General features: G+C 43.3%; 2 protein-coding genes across 7 annotated transcripts; one reads left to right on the top strand and one right to left on the bottom strand.

The window, feature by feature from the left end:
• Window positions 1-119: 119 nt before the first annotated feature.
• On the bottom strand, window positions 120-4,485 carry gskip (gsk3b interacting protein). Of its 3 annotated transcripts, none has more exons than XM_071520863.1 (3): window positions 4,223-4,485; window positions 1,696-1,941; window positions 120-1,592 (listed from the first exon to the last, which is right to left on the bottom strand). In XM_071520863.1, the coding sequence occupies exons 2-3, from the start codon at window positions 1,936-1,938 to the stop codon at window positions 1,434-1,436; spliced, it is 402 nt and encodes a 133-aa protein (XP_071376964.1). In that variant the 5' UTR covers window positions 1,939-1,941; window positions 4,223-4,485; the 3' UTR covers window positions 120-1,433. The 3 variants fall into 3 exon arrangements, with proteins under 3 accessions (XP_071376964.1, XP_071376962.1, XP_071376965.1); XM_071520861.1 differs by having other exon boundaries at window positions 4,247-4,485; XM_071520864.1 differs by having other exon boundaries at window positions 4,122-4,223.
• A 74-nt stretch (window positions 4,486-4,559) lies between these two features.
• atg2b (autophagy related 2B) lies at window positions 4,560-20,520 on the top strand. 4 transcript variants are annotated; one of them, XM_071520856.1, is made up of 43 exons: window positions 4,560-4,596; window positions 5,315-5,721; window positions 5,833-5,995; window positions 6,164-6,316; window positions 6,415-6,517; window positions 6,813-6,975; window positions 7,064-7,243; window positions 7,388-7,484; window positions 7,599-7,763; window positions 7,885-8,036; window positions 8,309-8,420; window positions 8,744-8,987; window positions 9,112-9,274; window positions 9,396-9,488; window positions 9,607-9,795; window positions 10,236-10,506; window positions 10,598-10,706; window positions 10,794-10,995; window positions 11,679-11,821; window positions 11,995-12,152; window positions 12,277-12,452; window positions 12,563-12,710; window positions 12,873-13,075; window positions 14,195-14,275; window positions 14,489-14,595; window positions 14,684-14,776; window positions 14,882-14,952; window positions 15,049-15,125; window positions 15,232-15,402; window positions 15,490-15,643; window positions 15,737-15,930; window positions 16,032-16,261; window positions 16,380-16,497; window positions 16,640-16,831; window positions 16,909-17,010; window positions 17,123-17,201; window positions 17,296-17,506; window positions 17,599-17,668; window positions 17,758-17,840; window positions 18,024-18,145; window positions 18,560-18,714; window positions 18,847-18,996; window positions 19,104-20,520. In XM_071520856.1, the coding sequence occupies exons 2-43, from the start codon at window positions 5,560-5,562 to the stop codon at window positions 19,332-19,334; spliced, it is 6,240 nt and encodes a 2,079-aa protein (XP_071376957.1). In that variant the 5' UTR covers window positions 4,560-4,596; window positions 5,315-5,559; the 3' UTR covers window positions 19,335-20,520. The 4 variants fall into 4 exon arrangements, with proteins under 4 accessions (XP_071376957.1, XP_071376958.1, XP_071376956.1 ...); XM_071520857.1 differs by having other exon boundaries at window positions 12,560-12,710; window positions 15,511-15,643; XM_071520855.1 differs by having other exon boundaries at window positions 12,560-12,710.
• Window positions 20,521-20,841: the final 321 nt, after the last annotated feature.

Here is a 20,841-nt window from a genome sequence, read left to right as displayed (position 1 = left end):
CATGAGTTTCATTAGAAAAGTGATTAAAACTACCTGAACACTTAGCTACCAGGTGAGATGCCACTCACCTTGGACTGATGTGTACTTGTCTGTTGTCACACATTTGAAAATTACTGATTCAGTGCAACAGCAATGGAGACAGATGTACTTCTGAGAATTTATTGGTCTGAGCAAAGGCCAGCAGCAAGGAATAACAGTATAAATGCAAAATGAACATGTTTTCTGAAAGTAGATTTCACCACTGAAGTCGACTCATGAGCAGGTCACATGTACAATAAACCAAACTCCAACGTCTTTAAGCAGCTTTAGGAGTCTGCATTGAATTCAGACAAATTCTGTGCTTTCTGCCAATGAACCAAAAGCTTAAAGCCTGGGTCACAACTGGAAAAAAAAAAGTTGAACCTCTGCATTGATAGCTTCATGCTTACTTTTGCAGCAAAAAGTTTTTTAAATGGTAGCTTGAGATGCAGTGCATGGGGCACTAGGGGAAAAAAAATGGAAGTCAATAAAGCAACTTCTCATTGTCCGCCTCTCCAAAGATCTGTACAGTAATATCAAAACACGAGTAGTTTGACAGTGAGTGTGTTTTTGAATAGTGTCAACTGGGTTTATATGACACAAGCAACACTAAACTTATGTTTTATGTCAGAGCTACTTATCCAGAGACATCCAGAGATGTGAAATGAAAACCACAAAAATACTTTTACTTCCTCCTTCCTTCAGTACAAAATAAAGTAGAAGTAGCATAATTTAATGAGCTTTTGTACTTTTCCTAACCAAAGGTCAGTCATTAAGGCAGTTGATATAATGTGGAAAGAATATAGAGCAGTGGGTTTGACAATAAACCTACAAAATAAACTAATCTCTGTCTTTGGCTCTTTGAATGAGACACCTGCTGATAACTTTAAGTACTAGTATTGGGTTTATATCAGCAGCCAGAGAGAGCATATCGGTCATAATGTCACAGCTTTAGTGCAATCAGCAGAGCAGAGGGAAAACAGGATTATTGTCCAGTACCGCAGTTAACTGGCTGCTTCTTACTCAGGTCGTTTTAGTGAGTACAAAAGGTGCAGCGTTATAAAACAACGTGTAGTCACAAATTTGTAACATTAGGAAGCTGGAATATCTTTCCAAAGTTAAAACAAAAGTCAATATAACAACGATGCAGCAGCTCCCATACAGCCAATCCCTAGCAATCAAACTAAAACAACTGACATGAAATCACACGGGGAAATGAAAACCGGAAGGGAACGAGGGCGCCAGGGCAGGACACCACTTACAGTAGTGGTAGATAGGCAGGTGGACATCAGGCAAGAGGATATAATATTTGACCAGACTAGGTTATTATTGGCTCACATCCAAATACAACCACATCATCAACCCCTATTTCACTTATACAACTTATGTAGCAACTTGTTTTTTTGTTGTTTTTTTTATTGTCCATTTTGCTTCAGCCTCTCCAGCCGCTGCAGCAAAGCATTCCCAAAGGCTTCTCTGTAACCTGGACTCAGCGTGTCCAGAAGTGAGTAAACAGTCTCATGATACTGGGTGCTCAAATCCTCGTCCACTTGATCAAAAGCATAGCCCACCACCTGTCAGGGCAGAAAATAGTGATTAATTGCAATGTTTAAGGGCGGACGGGTGCAGATGTACTAAAACAAGAACCCACTGTGCCTCCCTGTTGGTGCGTCTTACCCTCAGTCCTGCCTCTGTGAGCTCCAGACAGTAGCGATTGCCCTCCCTTGTCTCCACGTTTATGTAGGCCACGTCCGATGCACTGTTGAGACTGTGTGACACAAACATTTCAGCAACAGCAAAGAGTACATCATTGACCACCGCTTCCGCCTCCAATCTCATGTCCTTGACGTCGCCAAGCTCGACACAGTCTTCATCAAATGAGGAGACGATCGAGTCCTCGGGCTGGCAGTCTATCTCCATCCCCTGCAACACAGAACAGCCGCAACGTTATAGTCACCAGGAGTTACTCACTGCTATCCTAAAAACTGTCATGTGCTAATAAAACAACTAGCTGACGGTCACAGTGATAGATGTTCTCCATCTGCACAATCACTGAGTTGACTTCAAAAACACTGTAGTTTACTGGGATCATGTTGGCAACAAGCTGCTCTCTGCTGTCACTTGAACCCAGACTCCATTTTACCATCCATCGCACCAGCACTGCTGTCAACAGTAGATTGTGATAGTAGTAGAGATGAGTATATCAGAGTAGGTGAAGGTGGGAGTCTCTTCTCTTCTTACAGTTAACATTTTAGTTATACTTAAGTACTTCATCCATTTTAGAAATGGTTTATATTGTCTCACCTGCCCTAAAAGACCCATTCTTATGTATTTATTTAGAAAAACAAATAAAGCAAAAGCAGAACTGAAAGACACATGCAACTGCCTATCTATTTTCTGATCTCTTTTCTACTGAGCAAACTGGCCTATTTTTAATATTGAGCACCTGAGTTTTAGTTAGAGGAACTAACTTAGGTAACTGCTGGTTGGCTACTTTAATCTTTCATTAACTTCTCAGGACTAACTAGTTGCTTTAAGTAAGTGAACATTACACAAGTATCAAATAAATAGACATTATTTAAAGAAATTATCAATATTCAACACAGACTGAGTGTACAAAATATTTAGAAAACATTCCTTCCCCTCAGAACAGCTTCAGTCCATCAGGGCAGTAACTCTATAAGATGTCCAATGTGTTACACTGGGATGCTGGCCCATGTCGTCTCCAGTGCTTCCTGCAGTTATGTTGAGTTAGCTAGCTGTACATCTCTATTTCAGCTTATTCCATCTCATCTCACAAATGCTCAAATCGACTGAGACCTGGAGGCTGAGCAGACTGCTGCAGTAAGCTGTGTTTCCAGCTTGTGGAACTGTTTCCATACAATCCTAGCCTTGTGTAGCCTTCAGCATCCTGGTGAAATAAATCCATTCACAGATGGCAGCTGAGCTGCACTGTGCACCTGATAGGTATTGACGTTCATCTATCCAATGGCATGCAAATGCTGCTTCACTCATTGAAGGTCACTCTAAATAAGAGTGTCTGCTAAAAGCATAAAATGTAAATGCTTTACTTATCAGTGTGTGCCATGAAAATAAACTCCAGTCCTTCTGTCAGCATGAAACAGCAGAAATTAGGATTCATCAGACAATGCAATGTTTGTCCCATTCCTCCATTGCTCAGTGTTTTGGGTCCTTAGCACAGTGCAACTGCATTTTCTTGTTTTTGTTGAAATAAGTTAAATTCTCTAATGTGGTCGGCTGCCATACCACATTTGTGTCCAGGTGCATGCAGTTTTGCATTCTTACATGGGTTTACTGTATCAGTGTTGTGTTTAGGAGTCAGCTGTTGCCCTTCTGTTGCTCCACACCTCCTTTGGCTTCTCCAGTGATCCCTTTTCAGCCTCAGGCATGCCATTGGCTGCATGTGCTTTTGGGCATGAACCCTTCTTGATAGAACCACTGAGGCTCATAAATCCTTATTTAACCCATCTCCTCCACTTCAACTTTACCCATCTGCAGCCAGTTGCACCAGCTGAATGTAAACTCTATCGATGTGTCCAATGTTTAATCCACTGTGAAGTGGATTAAACAGGTGGAAACCGTAAACGATCATCGCTTTCACCTGGATTGACCTGGCCAGTCAATTTTATGGAAAGAGCAAGTATTCCAAATATTTTGTACACTCATGGTTGTAAACTAGACCGCCGCACAATGCCAGCAAAGGCAGGCACCGGGTAGTCTGGACCTTAACATACACACAATCCATGCCATGCTTCAATTTCTACGATTAAAAACATCTACATCATAGCGACACCTTGAGGCCGTTCTATCAAGCTTTACTTAGCTTACTGTAAAGCTAGCTGATGGAAAAGGGTCTGCTGTCACTGCAGACACCACCTAGCTAATGTTACACGAACTTTGCATTCGTACGTAAAGTGTTTTCCCATTTATTTCGATTAATCTAATTTAGCTAGCTAACGTTAGCTGGTAAACTCTAGCCTCGAATCAGGACCCCACTATTAGGTAAACTCAGAGAACCATTGCAATGGTAACATTAGCAAACAAACCGGCGTCTCTGTAGGCCATAAACGTATTTCATTCACCTGGTTTATATTTCTGACATATATATTATGTATTATTAAAAACAATAGTCAAATGTGTAATTACATATTGTTAAAAATTATCATAAATATGGTTTTCTAACTTGCTGCGCTCATTTTTCTCTCACCTCCTTGCTGGTTGTGTACTTCCGGCTTATGGAAGAATCCTGCCCGCCCCACGAGCTCTCCGTGGAGAAGGTTGAGTCAAGTTTTGAACAGAACTCTGGATCACGATTGCGGCGCTACCTGACAAAGTTCCATTAACGTACGTTGCACCCTCTTTCTGTTTTATGCCCTTGGTGCCTAAATATCGTCTTAAAAAATCATTCTTAACCAGTGATCTCCCCACGAACAGCACCATCCGCCATGTTATGACATCATTGTCCAGTCCTTGTTTATTGGGTTTAGCCCACCCCACAGTGTGCAGGCTCAATTGGTGCGGAGTCATGAAAGTGTTTGTAAACAACTCAGACAGAAGGTAAGAGCTGAAGTAATACCTTCAACTCTGCTCACTAACTGATACGTGTGTCACATAGCATTAGTGTATCTGTGTTTATTGTTTGTTAATATACATCCAATGGAGAACCTAACTTAACAAATGTAGGCTTTTTAGGTTAGCCAGTTAGTTAGCATGCTAGCTGCCTCTACAGCTAGCCTGCTAGGCAAACTTAGCCAAGAGACAGCTAACGTCGGTTCACTCAGCCGACTGGCGAGAGACAGGCAAGTGGGTGGTTGATGGGGGACTGGTTGACTGGCTAGCGAGCGGCGCTAGCCGCCAACTTGCTAGTTAGCTTGCCATGCCTTTGTCTTGCCAGCAGTCAAAACAGAACTCCCGTCTCTTGCCTTTGATGACAGCTGTGGCTAACGCCGTTGAAATTAGAGAACATAACGATAGCTAACGATAGGTAGCTAATGATTAGCTAGTTAGTTTGTGGCATGCTAATAGCGATTTCGCAAGTGCGTTTGGCTAGCTGACACCGGCCGGCTCTTGAATTGTGAAGGCAATAGCGTGTTGTCAACAACTCTCCGTCTAGCCAATGGATATGTTGCAGTAAATTATGTCCAAGAGGTATTTGAAACAGACTCTGTCTTTAACTAGCGCACGAATAGAAGTTGTTTGGCTCCGGCTGTGTCAGTGACATTTTGTGATGTCTCAAATTACAAAGGGGGTCAACATATGTGTTTATTTTCTGTAGGCGAAGCAAACTGGAGTCGGACCAATTCCCACACATATCCCTAAGTGTCAGCACATCCTCCGAGGTGTCCCTAATTTTGGGATATGAAGGATGTTTGAGTTCACCTTTTCTTGACTTCTTTAAGTCGACGGGATGACAGAACAGTACAACCAGTAATAAATTCATAGCTCTCTGCTTAGCTATAGCATTTGTGGTCCAGAGCTTCAAGATCCCGTTAGTTCCCTGGGTACATCCATTCAGTCAAGATGCCTTGGCCATTCTCGGAGTCCATCAAGAAGCGGGCTTGCAGATACCTCCTGCATCGGTACCTAGGCAACTTTCTACAGGAAAAGCTGAGTTTGGATCAGCTCAGCTTGGACCTCTATCAAGGCACTGGATCACTTGCACAAGTACCACTGGACAAATGGGTATGTGTAGCGTAGCTTTGTGCCATGAAATACAGTAGATTAATTAATTAGACATAAACATAGAATATGTATGAACTGAAAAAAGCCTGAGCATTATTTCTTGTTCCTCAGTCACTGAATGATCTCCTAGAGACGGCAGATGCCCCTTTTGAGGTAATAGAAGGCTTTATCCAGACAATTTCTCTAACTGTGCCATGGGCAGCCCTGCTGCAAGAAAACTGTGCCCTGGAGGTCAAGGGATTGGAGATGGTGTTCAGACCCAGACCAAGAATGGGTAAGGAGATCATACATTCAGGTTGCTTCTATAACATAAACCCTGTGAGATGCACATTTCTGTTGTTTTTATTATATACATCAGTCAACAATGAATGAGTTGGCAACTAATATTATAGTAAGGCATATTTCAGTTGACCATGTTACCCACTAGATGTTGTTTTCCTAGCATCTGGCATGGAACCCATGTACTGGTCCAGCTTCATGACGAGCAGCATGCAGCTTGCCAAAGAATGTCTGAGCCAGAGACTTACTGATGATATGGGAGAGAGCTTCCAGCCGTTTGAGGGATTGGAGAAGTTTGCAGAAACCATAGAGACAGGTACATTACGTCTATATCATAAGCCAACACTTAAACAGGTGTACCTACCTAGATTAGGTTGTGAGTCTTTTTTTTTTTAACAATTTTTTCTCTTGCAGTTCTTAGAAGAGTCAAAGTGACGTTTTTGGATACTGTTCTCAGAATTGAACACATTCCAGAAAATTCGAAAACTGGAATTGCTCTTGAGATTCGAATCAACAAGTAAGTTTGTTCAATCAGTGGGACAATGGATTACATTTACACTGACTGTGCAAAATATTAGGGACACTCTTTTCATTCAGTACAGTGAGAATGAGATGTACATAAAGATAAGTAGATGTGTTAGAGAAGGATTTTAAAGCTTTGAGACAACTGAGATGTGGATTGTGCAAAAACAACTCAATATCAGGCAGCTGTCCCTAAAGTTTTGTACATTCAGTATAGGTCACTTGTTGATGTATTATTGTTCACTGTCTTAGCTCTTTGTCAAGCTAATTTTTTTTGTGGTTGTTTCCAGAATTGTTTACTGCGATGAAACGGGTGAGGAGAGTTCAAGTGTGAATGTGCATCAGCCAACCACATTTGCACATAAAAACTTGCAAATGGAAGGAGTCACCATCTTTTGGGATGAGTTCTCAGAAGCATCCCGAGCTGGTTTCAAATCTTCACCTACTCCAGCGGTTAGTGTAGAAAGCTTTTGATTTTTATCACAAAGGAGGTGTACATAATTCTTTCATTTTCTCACCTATTTCTCTCCCTTTTGTGCAGGAGACTGAAGCCAAGCTCTCCCCTAGTTGGAATCCCAAAATAATATGTGAGCCTCATCCCCAGTTCACAGAGCCAGTATCCTCTACTACGCCCTTTGAACCTATGCAGGTCGGGAGCCTCAGTGGCAAAATTGAGCTGTCCCTCACATTGAAACACAACCTAGCCATGCCTGGAGCAAAGGTAAATTAACAGTGCCTGACTGCAAAATATTTATTAGATTTTAAGAAAATGACACAAAAAATAAGCGCGTGATTATTTGTGCAATATTATGCCTTTGAGATAATTGCTAACAAGAGCACTGTTCATGCATTCATTGCTTTTCAGCTGGATGTTGATGGACATATTGATACAATAATTATTCTGCTCGCCCCACGGCAAGTTCATCTTCTTCTAGACATGTGTGGAGCTTTCTCTGGTGGAGGTAAGCTCCCATCTGTTCATGGCTGATATAGACTGTTTGAATCAAACAGCAGTATAACCAGCTGAGTTGTTTAGTGATGGAGTGATTGCATTATCTCTTACCTTTTGTGTGAAGGAGCACAGGAATGGGCTAAGGACAGAAAGAATCGACCCATACAGCAAGAGGATGAGTATCGGCTCCATATGGAACTGAACCGCTGTCTGAAGAAGGATACCGCTGTGCCTGGAGCAGACCCTGACCTCTTTGAGAGCCAGACTACCAGAACTGTGTCTAGTCGAGGTTGGGTTGAAGCATCCTCTATTCAAATGCTTTCTTACAAATAAGCTGTCTTGCTTGCACTTGTCTAATAAGAATTGCCCTTTCTTTATTGTTTCTTTTGCTGAATCTGTGGTTGCTGTAGAAGATGTGTTCTTCTCAATGGCTGACATGGACATGTCGCACAGCTTGTCATCCCTCCCTCCTCTGGGTGAACCACCCACTGTTGACCTGGACCTGTCACTCAATAGCAACTACTCTGCCTCCCCAGGAGAATCTCCCTCTGGAAATCCAACAGTAAGTCCTCTCCTTTTTGACCATGCTTACAAGTAGACATTAAAATAGCATGTTGGTGAGTGCAAGGGGCTGTCAAGGTGACGTCCCCACCAAAATGAAAAACAGTCTCATAACGTAAACACGTTAACATAATTAGGTGGTATACAAATGTCTATTTGATCAAAGGTGTTTTAGCTTGTGCGGTAAAATTATTCCTTCGCCTAATGTGTACCTACTTGGAAGCCATTTTCTCACACAATCTGGAACCATATCTGTGTGTCTCGTCTTTTTAGGCTCCCTGGGATGATTATCTGGATGTACCACGACAAAGAGAGAAGCAGACTAATGAAACTCCCCTCCAGTCGCGGGATTCACAACTCCCTCAAAAATTACTGAGACAGACTTGTAAGTACCAAAACAAATTAGTATGCCTATTTAATACATAATAAGCTTTTTGATACAAACTCCACAGGGATAGGCGGCCATGTGCCATGGAGTGTCCCGTGTAGGCAGGTTTTCATTCCAACCAAAGACTAGGCCAGCTTATTTCACTGATGAATTCCTCCTCTCTGGTTGAAGTTGTGCTAATCAGTGAAACCACCTGGTGTAGTCTTTGGTTGGAATGAAAACCTGCAGACTCCATGGCACATGGCTGCCCATCCCTGGACTAGAGTTTTCACTTCAGTGGGAAAAAAGTACATTTATGAAATGCCATCATTGTGTTTCAGCGCATCCATCCAAAACTCATGGTGATGAGTCGAGGCCAGAGCTGGTGTTCAGACTGACACTGAGCAGCCTGGCTGTATCAGTCCTCCACATCGACCCCCTGCCACCACCGGATGCTGCTCCCAGTCCCCTTGCCCCTATGGCCAGAGACTTCTTCAGCATGGTGGGCCCAGGCCAGCTCCCTCCAGCTGCCTTCCTTCAGTCTCGGACAGTGTTTGACCAGGCTTGCCCCCATGACCACCTCAGGTGCACTTTTATTGTTTTCCTATTCTGTAAGGCTTGTGCTTGATGTCTTGTTAAAGCTTAAGCTGGGACGAGTCCTTTTCTTTGAGTGAGTAAATGCGTGACTGACCTGGGCCTATCTCTGCAGGTTTGTGGGCCAGGGTCTGAAGATAAACTATGAGCACTGTCAGGGCTCCAGCCTGCGGACCTTTAGCACTGACTTCTCCCTTGGCCAGATGGAGTTACTGGAGTGTCTATTCCCCTCTGAGGCCCTCATTGGTGGCTCCCAAAGAGGGGTTCAGTACACTGAGGTGAGAGGTCCAAGTCTGACCCAAGCACATCAGCACTCAGCTTTGGTCGGTTAAACACTTGAAAGATGCACCTGGCTTGACATTAGGAGCGTGTCTCATTAGTTTCTTTGTCACACCTCAGCTCCTGACATTTGACACCACATCCAGTGCTGATGCGCCATCTGCCACCTGCCTTCACCTGCTTTATAAACAGGCAGAGCGCAGAGGCCCTCAGGTAAAAAGCCCTTCTCAGTGCAATATGAAGCAGCAACACTGCAATACACAACACTCAAACACATTCCCTGCACCACTGTCTAGCTTCCAATCAATCACCCCTACATTTCTCTGCGCAGGGTGGCCAAGTGCGTCTCAGCACCATTCCCAGGAAGGCTGAGATCCAGGTGGAGCTGGGCCGAGTCCGCTCTGAGCTGGACATCAGCATCGTAGACCGCCTCAACTCACTGCTACAGCCTCAGAAGCTGGCCACCACAGAGATGATGGCCTCCCACATGTACACATCCTACAATAAACATGTCAGCTTGGTATGGACATCCCAGGAACTGTGGCTTGATGATTGTTTATTAAAAGAATTTCCAGAAGTAAAGATCTTTCAAATTATGCATAGTTGTTGTGCATAGTTATTTGGACAATTCATCAGGAGCTATATAAACAATTTTTAATTAGTGGATATCAGTGCTAATTATCTGCCATGATGACACAGTGTTATGGCAGAATGTATTAAGACATTACCACTTGCATATAAACTGGTAAATGGTATTCCATCTTCCTGTTTTCGCCAGGAGAAACATTAACCCGCCAGGTGTCATCCAGTTTGCTGTAGCTGGCTTAGCACATGAATGATGTTGCCTACTTGATGATCTAAATCACTGCTTTTCTAAAAATGCCAAAACTGCTGCACCTTCACAGGCCCTACAACATTGTATATAATGTAGGTCTTTCTCTGTCTAAACTAATTTCACAGCACAAGGCCTTTACAGAGGTTTTCCTTGACGACAGCCGCACCCCAACCAACTGTCATGTATCGCTGACTGTCAACGCCCCAATGCTGTGCCTGGCGGTCCGCTTCCCCATTCCTGACCTGCGCTCAGATCAGGAGAGGGGCCCTTGGTTCAAGAAGTCCCTGCAGAGGGAAGTTCTCTACCTGGAGCTGAAGGACCTGGAGGTGAAGACGGAGTTCATGGGTGGCAGTTCTGACCAAACCAAGATGGAGCTCACTTTCAGGGAGCTTGTTGGTATGTGGCCCCAGAAACAATGTTTGCAAACTGCCGTCTGAAGGAGCCTTTAAACTGAGGAACTGATCTTTATTTTTCCTCATTTCCACAGGGAGGTTCCAGGAGGAGCCGGATCAACCAGCTGCCCAGTTCCTCCGGGTGTCCCACACTATGGACGGAGACATGACGACATCTGAAAGTGTGAAATTTGACTGGCCAAGGTAAGTCTAGCTAACCAACCTCAAACAGATCTGTCCATTCAGGAGCACCTCTCACTGATGTTTAATTTGTCTGTCACTGTTGGGCAGAGTTGTGCTGAAGATGAACCCCACTGCAGTCCACTCCATCCTTGAGCGTGTGACGGCTGAGGATGACGAGGGGGCTGAGGACCATTCCCCTGAGGAGGAAGAGGAGGAAGGCGCTGCCCACTCACTGAAGGATGTCTGTGACTTTGGGAAACCTGAACCATCGCCTTTTTCTTCACGGAGGGTTATGTATGAGAATGAAGAGGTGGGTAGCGGCTAAAGGGCCACATCAGTCAAAAATGTTCAAATACAACCAAACATTGTTACATCTCTTAGAGCTTAATTGAATAATTTTGCCATGAAAAGACATCAAATTTCAGAGTAAATTTCAGAGTAAAACGCTCTACTATTATTTTTTTTCTTCACATAATTCAACTGTTAAATGGGTTGGCTCAGAATTCAGTACATGGTATCTATTCTATTTGATTAATCCATGTAAGTCTATCCTCATTATACAACTCGTCAAACTCAAAATCCACCCACCAATCACATTAGTAACATAATACCAATGCATGGATATGTGTAATATTAAAGACAAGACACATTTTATGTCCAAAAACGTAAGAGATGTTGCAACACACATTCGGTTTTATATGAAAATTTTGAATTAATTGGCCTTTTAAAATTTTCCCCATTCAAACATTGGCATTAACGTTTTGTTGATGGCATTGGTAGAAAAGTGGGTGGAGTTTGGCTGCTTTTACAGGGAATTTGTGTGGAAACAGATTTGCATGCCATAGCAGGGGCTATCCTGTGTTTGATGTATTGAGCCCTGTGACAGGTGATCATTATGAAAATATTAAGATAAACACTGCTTTGCATACCTAACCTGTTTACATAACTAGTGTTGATGACACCACATTTAGAAAATCTTGTTTTGTTTTCCAGATGGTTATTCCTGGTGATGTTGCTGAGATGACAGAGTTCCAGGAGAAAACCATGAACAATTCTCGTTTCATCCTTGAGCTATGTTTCCCCAACGTGCAGTTAGCACTTCCCAGCAGGGCATTCTACGAAAAACTACACAATAGGTACTGAATTCATAATATGATATGAATCAGGCAGCGGTATGGATTAGAGCAGAGGTTTTCAATCATGTGACATTGAGGCCCAAGAGTATGCAGGTTTTCATTCCAGCTAATCAGTACCACAGCTGATTTCACTGGTTGAGGGATGCTTATAATGCATGCTCTCATTCTTACAGAATAAACAATGACCTGCTACTGTGGGAGCCCACTGCTCCATCACCAGTGGAGACGGTGGAGAATATGCCATATGGAGTTGGACTCTCTGTCGCCAGTCAGCTGATCAACACCTACTCCAAGGACAGCTTCAGCCAATTCCGCTCCACCGGTCCTGAGGGTGAGAGAGGAGAAAACATTTCGCAAGAATTTGCATTTGGTCAGACTCTTAATGTCTTGAGTAGAAATGTGTGATGTGAAGTCATTATTATCACTCATGGAGATACCCTGTGCTGTGCTTGTAGAGGAGACGAGTGGCTCAGAGGAGGAGACCATGCAGTACTACTCTCCTGCCTCTGACCTGGGCCTCCGGTCCCGCAAGAAGAAAAAGCCCAAGGCCCAGAGCAAAACGTCCCAGAGCCTGTTCTCCGTCATCCTCAGTGTCAACCATGGCCTAGTATCTCTGCATACTAATGCTAAGGTAACCCTTCAGGCTTTTTTAGTATTACTCTCCTCACTGTTTTATTTGGATATTCTGAAGCTTGTTGTATAGCTAATGAACAGGGGGTTCAATTATTTTCTTCCCAGAAGGAGGATAAGACCATCTTGAAAAACAAACATGGCGAGTTCTGGCTGGAGGTGAAGAATGCAGTGCTATTCAGTGTGACGCAGTACGAAGGCTACAAAGACCAACACTACATCTGTTTCCACACCAGTAACATTTGCATGTATCATCAAGGTAAACCAGGAGAAATCAAAACTAATTATTAAAGGATAGGTTTTCAGTCAGTGTATTACAGTCGTCAGGCATTATTATTCTATAGTATGTCTGAGGAAAGCTTCATGTACACTACTTATTCCTACTCTACTGACCTATGTCCTGCTCTATCGATGTGCTTAGGACTTGTGGATGGAGACACCTCTGTCTCAGACATCAAGTTGCCATGCAGGACACATCCCCATTGGCTGGAGCCAAGCATCTACCAATCAGAGACATCTCCTGACAGATCCTCCACACCTTCAGAAGGCATCGGCCTGGAGGCCCATAGCATGCTGTCTGTCGCAGTCAAAATCTCATCCCAGAACACAGAGCGCAATGTCAAGGTATGGCACATAATTAACTTACAGGTAACCACCAAAATGAAGGAAACGCCAACATAAAGTCTCTTAATAGGGAATGGTTTACATTACTCTTATACTCATCAAACCATTCAGTGACCACTTGTGTCCTGTAGATGGGGGTATTGTCATCCTGGATGATTCTAGTCCCAGATGAATAGAAATACTTCATCATAGGATGAACATGATCACTCAGAATGGCTTTGTATTGATTGGCATTTACCTTGCCATGTAAGAGGTTCAGTGGACCTAAACTATGCCAGGAAAATGCACCCGACACCACAACAGAACCACCAGGGCCCTACACCATGGAAAACAAGCCATCAGGTCTATAGACTTCTTTTGACATGTGCCACACATTTGCTCATCCACTTGTTGAGAACAGGGCGGAAGGTGACTCATCTGACCATATGACGTTTTCCATGGCTCAGTAGACCACTGTCTGTGTTCTTTCCACCACGTCACTCACAAAAGTGCATTTTTAGATGTAAGAACGGATTTATGCACTGCATCCTGACCACAGTATTTCCTTCTATGAAGTCCTTCACTGACTGTTTGGATAAAAATTCCCGCTCATGCCTGAAATTGTCATTTGCAGTGCACTAATTCAGAGTTGCCTGTCTGTTTTTCCTTGCATCTCAAACCAATCACAGACATCACAGTCTGTGTGCCTCCTTCCAGTTAAGGATATGATGTCTTTCCCTCCAACTTCCATGCCAAAATCATCATAGCCATTTTCCTTCTGAAACATTAACATGTCGATTTGACCAGTCTGTCACTGAAGCTCAAGCGCGCCCCAACAATCAGCCTTCTCTCAAAGTTACTGAGACCTCTTATTAAAACCATGGTAGCCAAAATAATGAGCACCTGGGTCTACCCAGCACTTACATACATAACCCTAAGCATGATGGGATGTTTATTGTTGAATCATGTCAGAGACCACACCTGTGCGGAAGCACCTGCTTTCAACATACATTTTGTCCCCCATTTACTCAGCTTTTTCCTAATTGTTATTATATTTCAGTCAGTTTGCTTGTGCTTAGTAAATTTAATTTGGTCAGTTAATTTGGTCACTCACTGTGGTGCTGTGTGCTTTTTATGAAGGAATTTCTGGTTGCTGTTGGAGTGAGAGGTGCCACACTACAGCACAGAGTGGTCCCTCCCAGCCTCGGCTGGTATGACCAGGTAGGACAAGATGAAGCACCCACCTAACTCTTCTATACCTATTTTATTCTTTTAGCTTCATATGAAAGGTTCAGAAAGTTTTCAAAGGAACTATAATGCAATACGATCAGACATATTGATAGCTTCATATGAAAGGTTCAGAAAGTTTTCAAAAGAACTATAATGCAATAAGATCAGACATGTTGAATCTATTTCTTTTTGTATGTGCAACAGATTGTCGACTTTCTGAATGTTTCTGATGAGCCTGTGTTGGGTTACACCCCTCCTACCTCTGTCACCACCCTACATCTACACCTGTGGAGCTGCTCTCTGGACTACAGGTACTGTAGGACCTTCAACTCATTCATGATAGTGTTATGTGTTACCAGTGTGCGTATTCTAATGTGACATTTGTTTTTCTCTCTGCAGACCCCTTTACCTGCCACTCAGATCACTGTTGGTTGTAGAGACGTTCAGTGTCTCCAGCAGTGTCTCTCTAGACCATTCTTCCTCTACACTCAGGTACGAACGCTCCACTGGTCCCGTCGCCGGTACAGAATGAGAGGTTACACTGCAGTTGAGGCATTGAGGAATTTTTCATTGCTAAGTATGATGTATTGTTTACAGGATCATTTTGGACGAAGCTGCTCTGTTCCTCTCAGACAGGAGTAATGCCGTCTCTGTCAATCTAATGCGTGGTGGGTTGGCTTTCAATAAAGTTTTGGATTAGAGATGCTTGAAGTGTTAAAAATGGTGGAGCTTTGATTGACGCTTGCCTTTGCTTTGTGTCATAGATTATGTGCAAGTGGTGGACATGGGAACATTAGAGCTGAGGATCACCGCTGTCAAACCTGGAGTGGATGGACAGTTGGTAAGAGTTTGCAGTCTGTGAATGAGTGAAATGTTTTTAACCTGTGATCCCTCAAAATTAGGATCACACATTTCTTTATACCTTTCTGTTGTTGGTGTGGTGATAGTCGGAGCCCAGATTTGAGCTGCGCTGCTCCAGTGATGTCATTCACATCAGAACGTGTTCAGACTCCTGTGCTGCCCTCATGAACCTGATCCAGTATGTGGCTAGCTATGGAGACTTGCTGCCCCCTACAGAACCGGAGGCCAGGAGCAGCAGCGCCACACAGAGACCCAAGGTCAGCATCACACCATTCTCGACTCAACATTACAATGTAATCACAAACCTCAAGCTTCAGAGATTAATTTTGGTCATAAATTCTTAGTTTGAGTGTATTTTTGACCAGGCGGAGTTTCCAAGCCGGCCCACATCTCAGACTCCGCTGCTGCCAGAGACTGAGCAGCAGATCTTGCAGGACTTGATGAGCGAGGCTATGGAAGAGACTGATGGGCAGCATGCGGTGGGACTACAGCAGAATGGTGAGAACTTTCTATGTTTGTAACTTTATAGCTCCATAAATAGCGTAAACATTTGTACTTAATGAGATTTTGTACCATTTCCCACATATATAGGCATACACGAGGAGCGGAATCGTGACCATGACCCTCCTCGCTCAGACCTGTTCCTGTTCCCAGATGAGAATTTGACCCAAGAGTCAAGCCCCACCTACCCCATGCTTCACTCTCCCCTCATCACCCCTGTCCCCAACCTGACCCAAGAGACAGATGACTTCTGTATCCTGGAGACGCCAGGCTCCAGAGGAGAGGTCAGGATCTATCCACTCACACAGTTGCAGTCACCACAGCTCAGTGATTGACTGGTGTTGCAAAATTTGTGTTGATTCAATGTAAGTACAATGTGTTTCAGGATCGTGATCAGGAGCCAGTAGTGAAGCTACTCACTTCAGACCCTGTAGAAATCAAAGACAATCACTTCAGTCAGCCTCTGGACGGGAGTGATTCCAGCCGTGGAACCATGAACTTTCCTGTCCCAGAAGTGCGCTACCTCATTAGGGAGATCTCTGTCGTGTGGCACCTCTATGGCGGAAAAGACTTTGGGAATGCTACTTTCACAGCCTCTCCTGCTAGAAGCCGGGGGTGAGACATGAAATGTTTAATTGTTGTGCACGCAGAAGTGTTTTAAAAGGTTTGTAAAATGTATTCAAATGGAAACATGACTTGTCTGATTTTTGTCCTATTATGTGCGTTCTTGCAGGTCTACCCCCCATAGCTCCCCCTCTCAGACCCCGGTCAGGCAGGGCCGAGTTTTAGGACGGGCAGGAGGTGGGAGGGGAAGGAACCCTGATGTCCTGATGGAGATCCAGCTCAGCAAGGTAAAGCTCTTCCTCTTCTATATTAAATGGATGTGATGATATAATGATATGGGTCACATAATCGCCCAGAGATTAAAGTGTCCTTTACTCAATCCACTGATGACCTCACCATTCACTAGCTTTTCTTGAACCTTTTCCTCAGGTGAGGTTTCAGCACGAAGTGTACCCACAGGCCCAGGTGGCTTCTGGGTTGGCAGTGGACCAGCCAGTGTCCCGGCAGGTGTTCATTGTGCAGGACTTGGAGATTCGAGACAGGCTGGCCACCTCACAGATGAACAAGTTTCTCTATTTGTACTCCAGCAAGGAAATGCCCCGCAAAGCCCACTCTAACATGGTGAGGAAGGCAACACAGTCGCAGTAATCCCAGGAAGTTTAGACTTGGTGTAACTCCTTGTGTGCTTTTTCTCTCAGTTGACAGTTAAGGCGCTGCACATGTGTCCAGAGGCAGGCCAAGCTCCCCAGGAGTGCTGTTTGCGTGTTTCCCTGATGCCTCTTCGCCTCAACATCGATCAGGTAAGAAACTCTGATACAGATGATTTTTCTGACACACACTCATCCTCAGTAGCATTCTACAGCACTGACCATAACATTTCTAAAATGACCGCCCCCTCTTTTCTGTTTGAAGGATGCACTGTTTTTCTTGAAGGACTTCTTTACTAGTCTTGCTGCTGAAGTTGAGTTGTTCTCTCCGCCTGATCAGGAAGGTAAAACTGCTCATTCACAATTTACTTGAAACTCCAAGATAATTTGGTGAAAAACAAACAAATTAACAGCTCTCACGACATGTTTGGTCTTCAGCTCTCTGTGTATCCATGAAGAAACCAGCTGCCCCAGAGATCTCCTGCAGCTTCTCCAAGCACGCTGGCAGCAGCCAGGACCCGGCCCCGATTATCTCAGTGCCTGCTCAGAGACGATTCAGCCAAAATGGTCTCTCCACATCTGGCAGAGAGGAATCTTATGAAAATGAAGCTGCTGCTCCTTCCTTCACAGATCAACCCATCTTCTTTAGGTCAGTGTTGAATAACTAAGTGTGATCCAACCCCCTTGAGCAAATCGTTGATTTGCTTGTCAGTATTTGATAATTGCTCTGTTTCCTAACAGGGAGTTTCGATTTACTTCTGAGGTTCCCATTCGCTTGGACTACCATGGGAAACATGTTTCAATGGAGCAGGTATATGGTCAAAGAGGGCTATGATAAAATAGAGCAAACACCGTCTTTATTTGTGCTTTATAAATGATTGTATGGATGCTTTGTTTCAGGGAACATTCGCAGGGATCATAATGGGGCTGACCCAGCTGAATTGTTCAGAGCTGAAACTGAGACGATTGTGCTATAGACAAGGGTATGTTTATCTCAGTGGAATATTGTATTAGACTGGTTTGTTGTCATTTAATATCACTGAGTCAGTCTGTAATGGTGAAGATTGTTTTATACACCCAAGGTATATATTACTATCAAGTGTGTAATTCACTGTACAGAAAACAAATTGTTTTTCCTAGCAAAGTAATACTTGGTTGTCTTTCAGATTATTAGGTGTGGATAAGATGTTCTCCTATGCAATAAACGAGTGGCTAAATGACATAAAGAAAAACCAGCTTCCAGGACTGTTGGGAGGAGTGGGGCCCATTCACTCTCTGGTACAGCTGGGTGAGTAGAATACATTTTCTTAATCCAAATCACAGGCTTCAGGCACGATCAGATCTATCAGATCTATCACTGTCAGAAAAACAATCCACACAAGTATGATGGTGAGATAGAGCTGCTGTTTTATGAATCTTGCTAAACTTATCAGCACTTCACAAAAGTCAGCCATGAATGCTTTGACTAATTGCACTGGATTCATAGAATGGGAATCAGCCTAGTCCCAGATAAAGATTTTTTCCTCAGCAAAGATTGCCACTGAATGCAAAGGAACAGGCTTAATCAGTGTCTGTGAAGCTGGGTCAATATGCAGTTGACGATTGCATAGATATACTATGTCTCAGTATAATTTGTTTATCCTGGTAATTGAACCCTATTCTTAAGATGGATTTTGTAGTAATTCTTCTATGTTACGTTCAGTCCAGGGATTCAGGGACTTGGTGTGGCTCCCCATAGAGCAGTACCGGAAGGATGGCCGGATAGTTCGCGGGTTTCAGCGCGGCACTGCCTCCTTCGGGACCTCTACTGCTATGGCTGCTCTGGAGCTCACTAACCGTATGGTGCGGACCATCCAGGTAAATTGGCCATTTCATTACAACTAAACAAGTTGCAATTTGGATGTGAGAAATAGCCTAACAGCTAAAGATTAAATTCACTACTAATGCTTTTATGAGGCACCAAACAAATGTGTTGTCTGTCTGTTTCAGGCAGCAGCTGAGACGGCCTATGACATGGTGTCTCCGGTGCCGGATGAGAGAGACACCAAGAGGATAAAACGGTTCTCTCATTACGGATTGGCTCACCAGCCCGTGGACCTGAGAGAAGGGGTAGCCAAAGCCTACACTGTGGTGAAAGAGGTACACAAACTGCCAGTTGAAATGGCCAATACTTGCACTAGGGTGGTATTGATTAAAAGGAACTGTTTTTGTTGTCAGTAAAGATTGTGTGGTGTGTGCGTCTACAGGGAATCACCGACACTGCGCTGACCATCTACGACACAGCCACCCGGGAGCATGAGCAGCGTGGGATGACCGGGGCGGTGGGCGGGGTTCTTCGACAGCTGCCACCCGCAGTGGTGAAGCCGCTCATCATGGCCACTGAAGCCACCTCCAATGTCTTGGGCGGGATGAGGAACCAGATTCACCCTGATGCGCGCCAGGAGGAGTCTCAGAAATGGAGGCAAGGGGAAGAGTAATTCCTTATTGCCATCCAGTAACTGAAGCGGTGATTGTGCAGAATCAGCTGCCAATAAAATTGAACTTGACAAGCGTAGACTTTTCTGACACGAAGTCTTAGAAACTGAAAGAATCCCTTTCTTCAGATTATTTTTGAAGTAAAACTACTCGAGTTGGATAGTCAGCCCCAGTGTAAATAAAATAATATTCATCTCATAGGATTTGTGGCAATTTGAGCTAGTGTGATTCGGCTTGTGTCAGCTTACCAGTTCCCACATTTCCCTCACAGTGCCTTCATGGTTATCAGCATTATCCAACACTTGTTTAATCAAAGGGACTTTATGAGGAATTAATGCCGATCAGGGCCACATATCATCTTGACGTGGATTACTTTCTGTTGCAGGATAGAACTGGCATTTTAAATGTTAAAGCATAACGATGAGGAAAGAGTAGGATGTTGTCTCATGAGGTACACGCATTTCTTCATTTTGAAACAGCTCTGTTTACAACTTGGCTGTGGTTAGTCATTCAACATTCTCTTATCCTACTTGGTGTCAACAAGCACTAATATCTTAGGTGTAATGACGCTTAATTTATATAATGAAATGTATGTGGGCCTTGTTACTTACTGTAAATATACCTAATGTGTAAAATTTCATGCAAATGTAAGACAATAAGTATAGAGCCTGAATGTGTTCAAGTTTTGTAGGTCTATAATCAGCACTTTTAAGTGACTTGAAGGTTGCTTGCCCACATGAATGATAGATGGGGAAAAAGACCCAAATTTGTTCTCAAGTTTCACAATTTTATTGTGGGTTGTAATCAATGTTGAAGGCTTAAGTATAATTTTCATGACAGCTGCTATTTTGAAAGCTGATTTTTTATTTTAAAAAGTTGCAATTGTTTTATTCTTTCTTTTTCCTGTCAGTCTGCCACTCATATTTTGGAATTGTTGACCCAAACTCCTACAAGAAACTGCATCTGCTTAAGACCTTTAACCAAAGTCTTAATATGCTCATATGATTTTTTTTAAGTGTATGTTTGATATTGATATTTGGCGTGATGTGATCCGCAGTCTTTCAATTTGCTCATTTCCTTGTCCATGTGGAAATTAAGAATACTGTTTATTGTACATAAGTGTACAGTTGATTTTCGGAATTTGTATTAAAAGCATGAAATGTTATTAAAAGGGAAATAAAAAGTGTTCAGTCCACCTCAACAGAGTGTGGTCGAAGTTGGTCTTTGCCTATCTAGAATGTGATGGGTTACAAAACTTTTGGTATTTCTATATGTTACAAGAGAGGCCTTATTTCTGCTGTGTAAACACAGATTTTTAGCAAAAAAAACCTTTCAGATTATAGTCTTCCAAGTTGTCATGTATAGGCTATGGGTTTAGTGATTCCGTTTTTGATTTGGACAATTTGATTAGGGCTATACAAAGAGCGATAAAAAGGGGTATTTTTTTTAAAAGAATATTTTATTTTAATTCAGTTTAATTCAATGAAATATAGTTTTTGTTTTGCTACT

The sequence above is a fragment of the Centroberyx affinis genome, unplaced genomic scaffold, assembly GCF_046629955.1.
Source record: "Centroberyx affinis isolate AG114_WGS23_722 - 3 ecotype Tasmania unplaced genomic scaffold, CSIRO-AGI_Caff_v1 ptg000830l_1, whole genome shotgun sequence".
Taxonomy (NCBI): domain Eukaryota; kingdom Metazoa; phylum Chordata; class Actinopteri; order Beryciformes; family Berycidae; genus Centroberyx; species Centroberyx affinis.
This window is presented reverse-complemented; position numbering and strand designations above follow the sequence as displayed.

What these genes read in the sequence shown, in the direction of transcription:
- atg2b (XM_071520855.1), top strand. Translation starts at nt 5,560, where the DNA reads ATGCCTTGGCCATTCTCGGAGTCCATCAAGAAGCGGGCTTGCAGATAC. An exon ending in TTATGTATGAGAATGAAGAG is followed by an intron (nt 10,996 to 11,678) that starts GTGGGTAGCGGC and finishes TTTGTTTTCCAG; the next exon opens with ATGGTTATTCCTGGTGATGT. An exon ending in GCAAAGCCCACTCTAACATG is followed by an intron (nt 16,832 to 16,908) that starts GTGAGGAAGGCA and finishes TTTTTCTCTCAG; the next exon opens with TTGACAGTTAAGGCGCTGCA.
- gskip (XM_071520863.1), bottom strand. Translation starts at nt 1,938, where the DNA reads ATGGAGATAGACTGCCAGCCCGAGGACTCGATCGTCTCCTCATTTGAT. An exon ending in TCACAGAGGCAGGACTGAGG is followed by an intron (nt 1,593 to 1,695) that starts GTAAGACGCACC and finishes CTGCCCTGACAG; the next exon opens with GTGGTGGGCTATGCTTTTGA.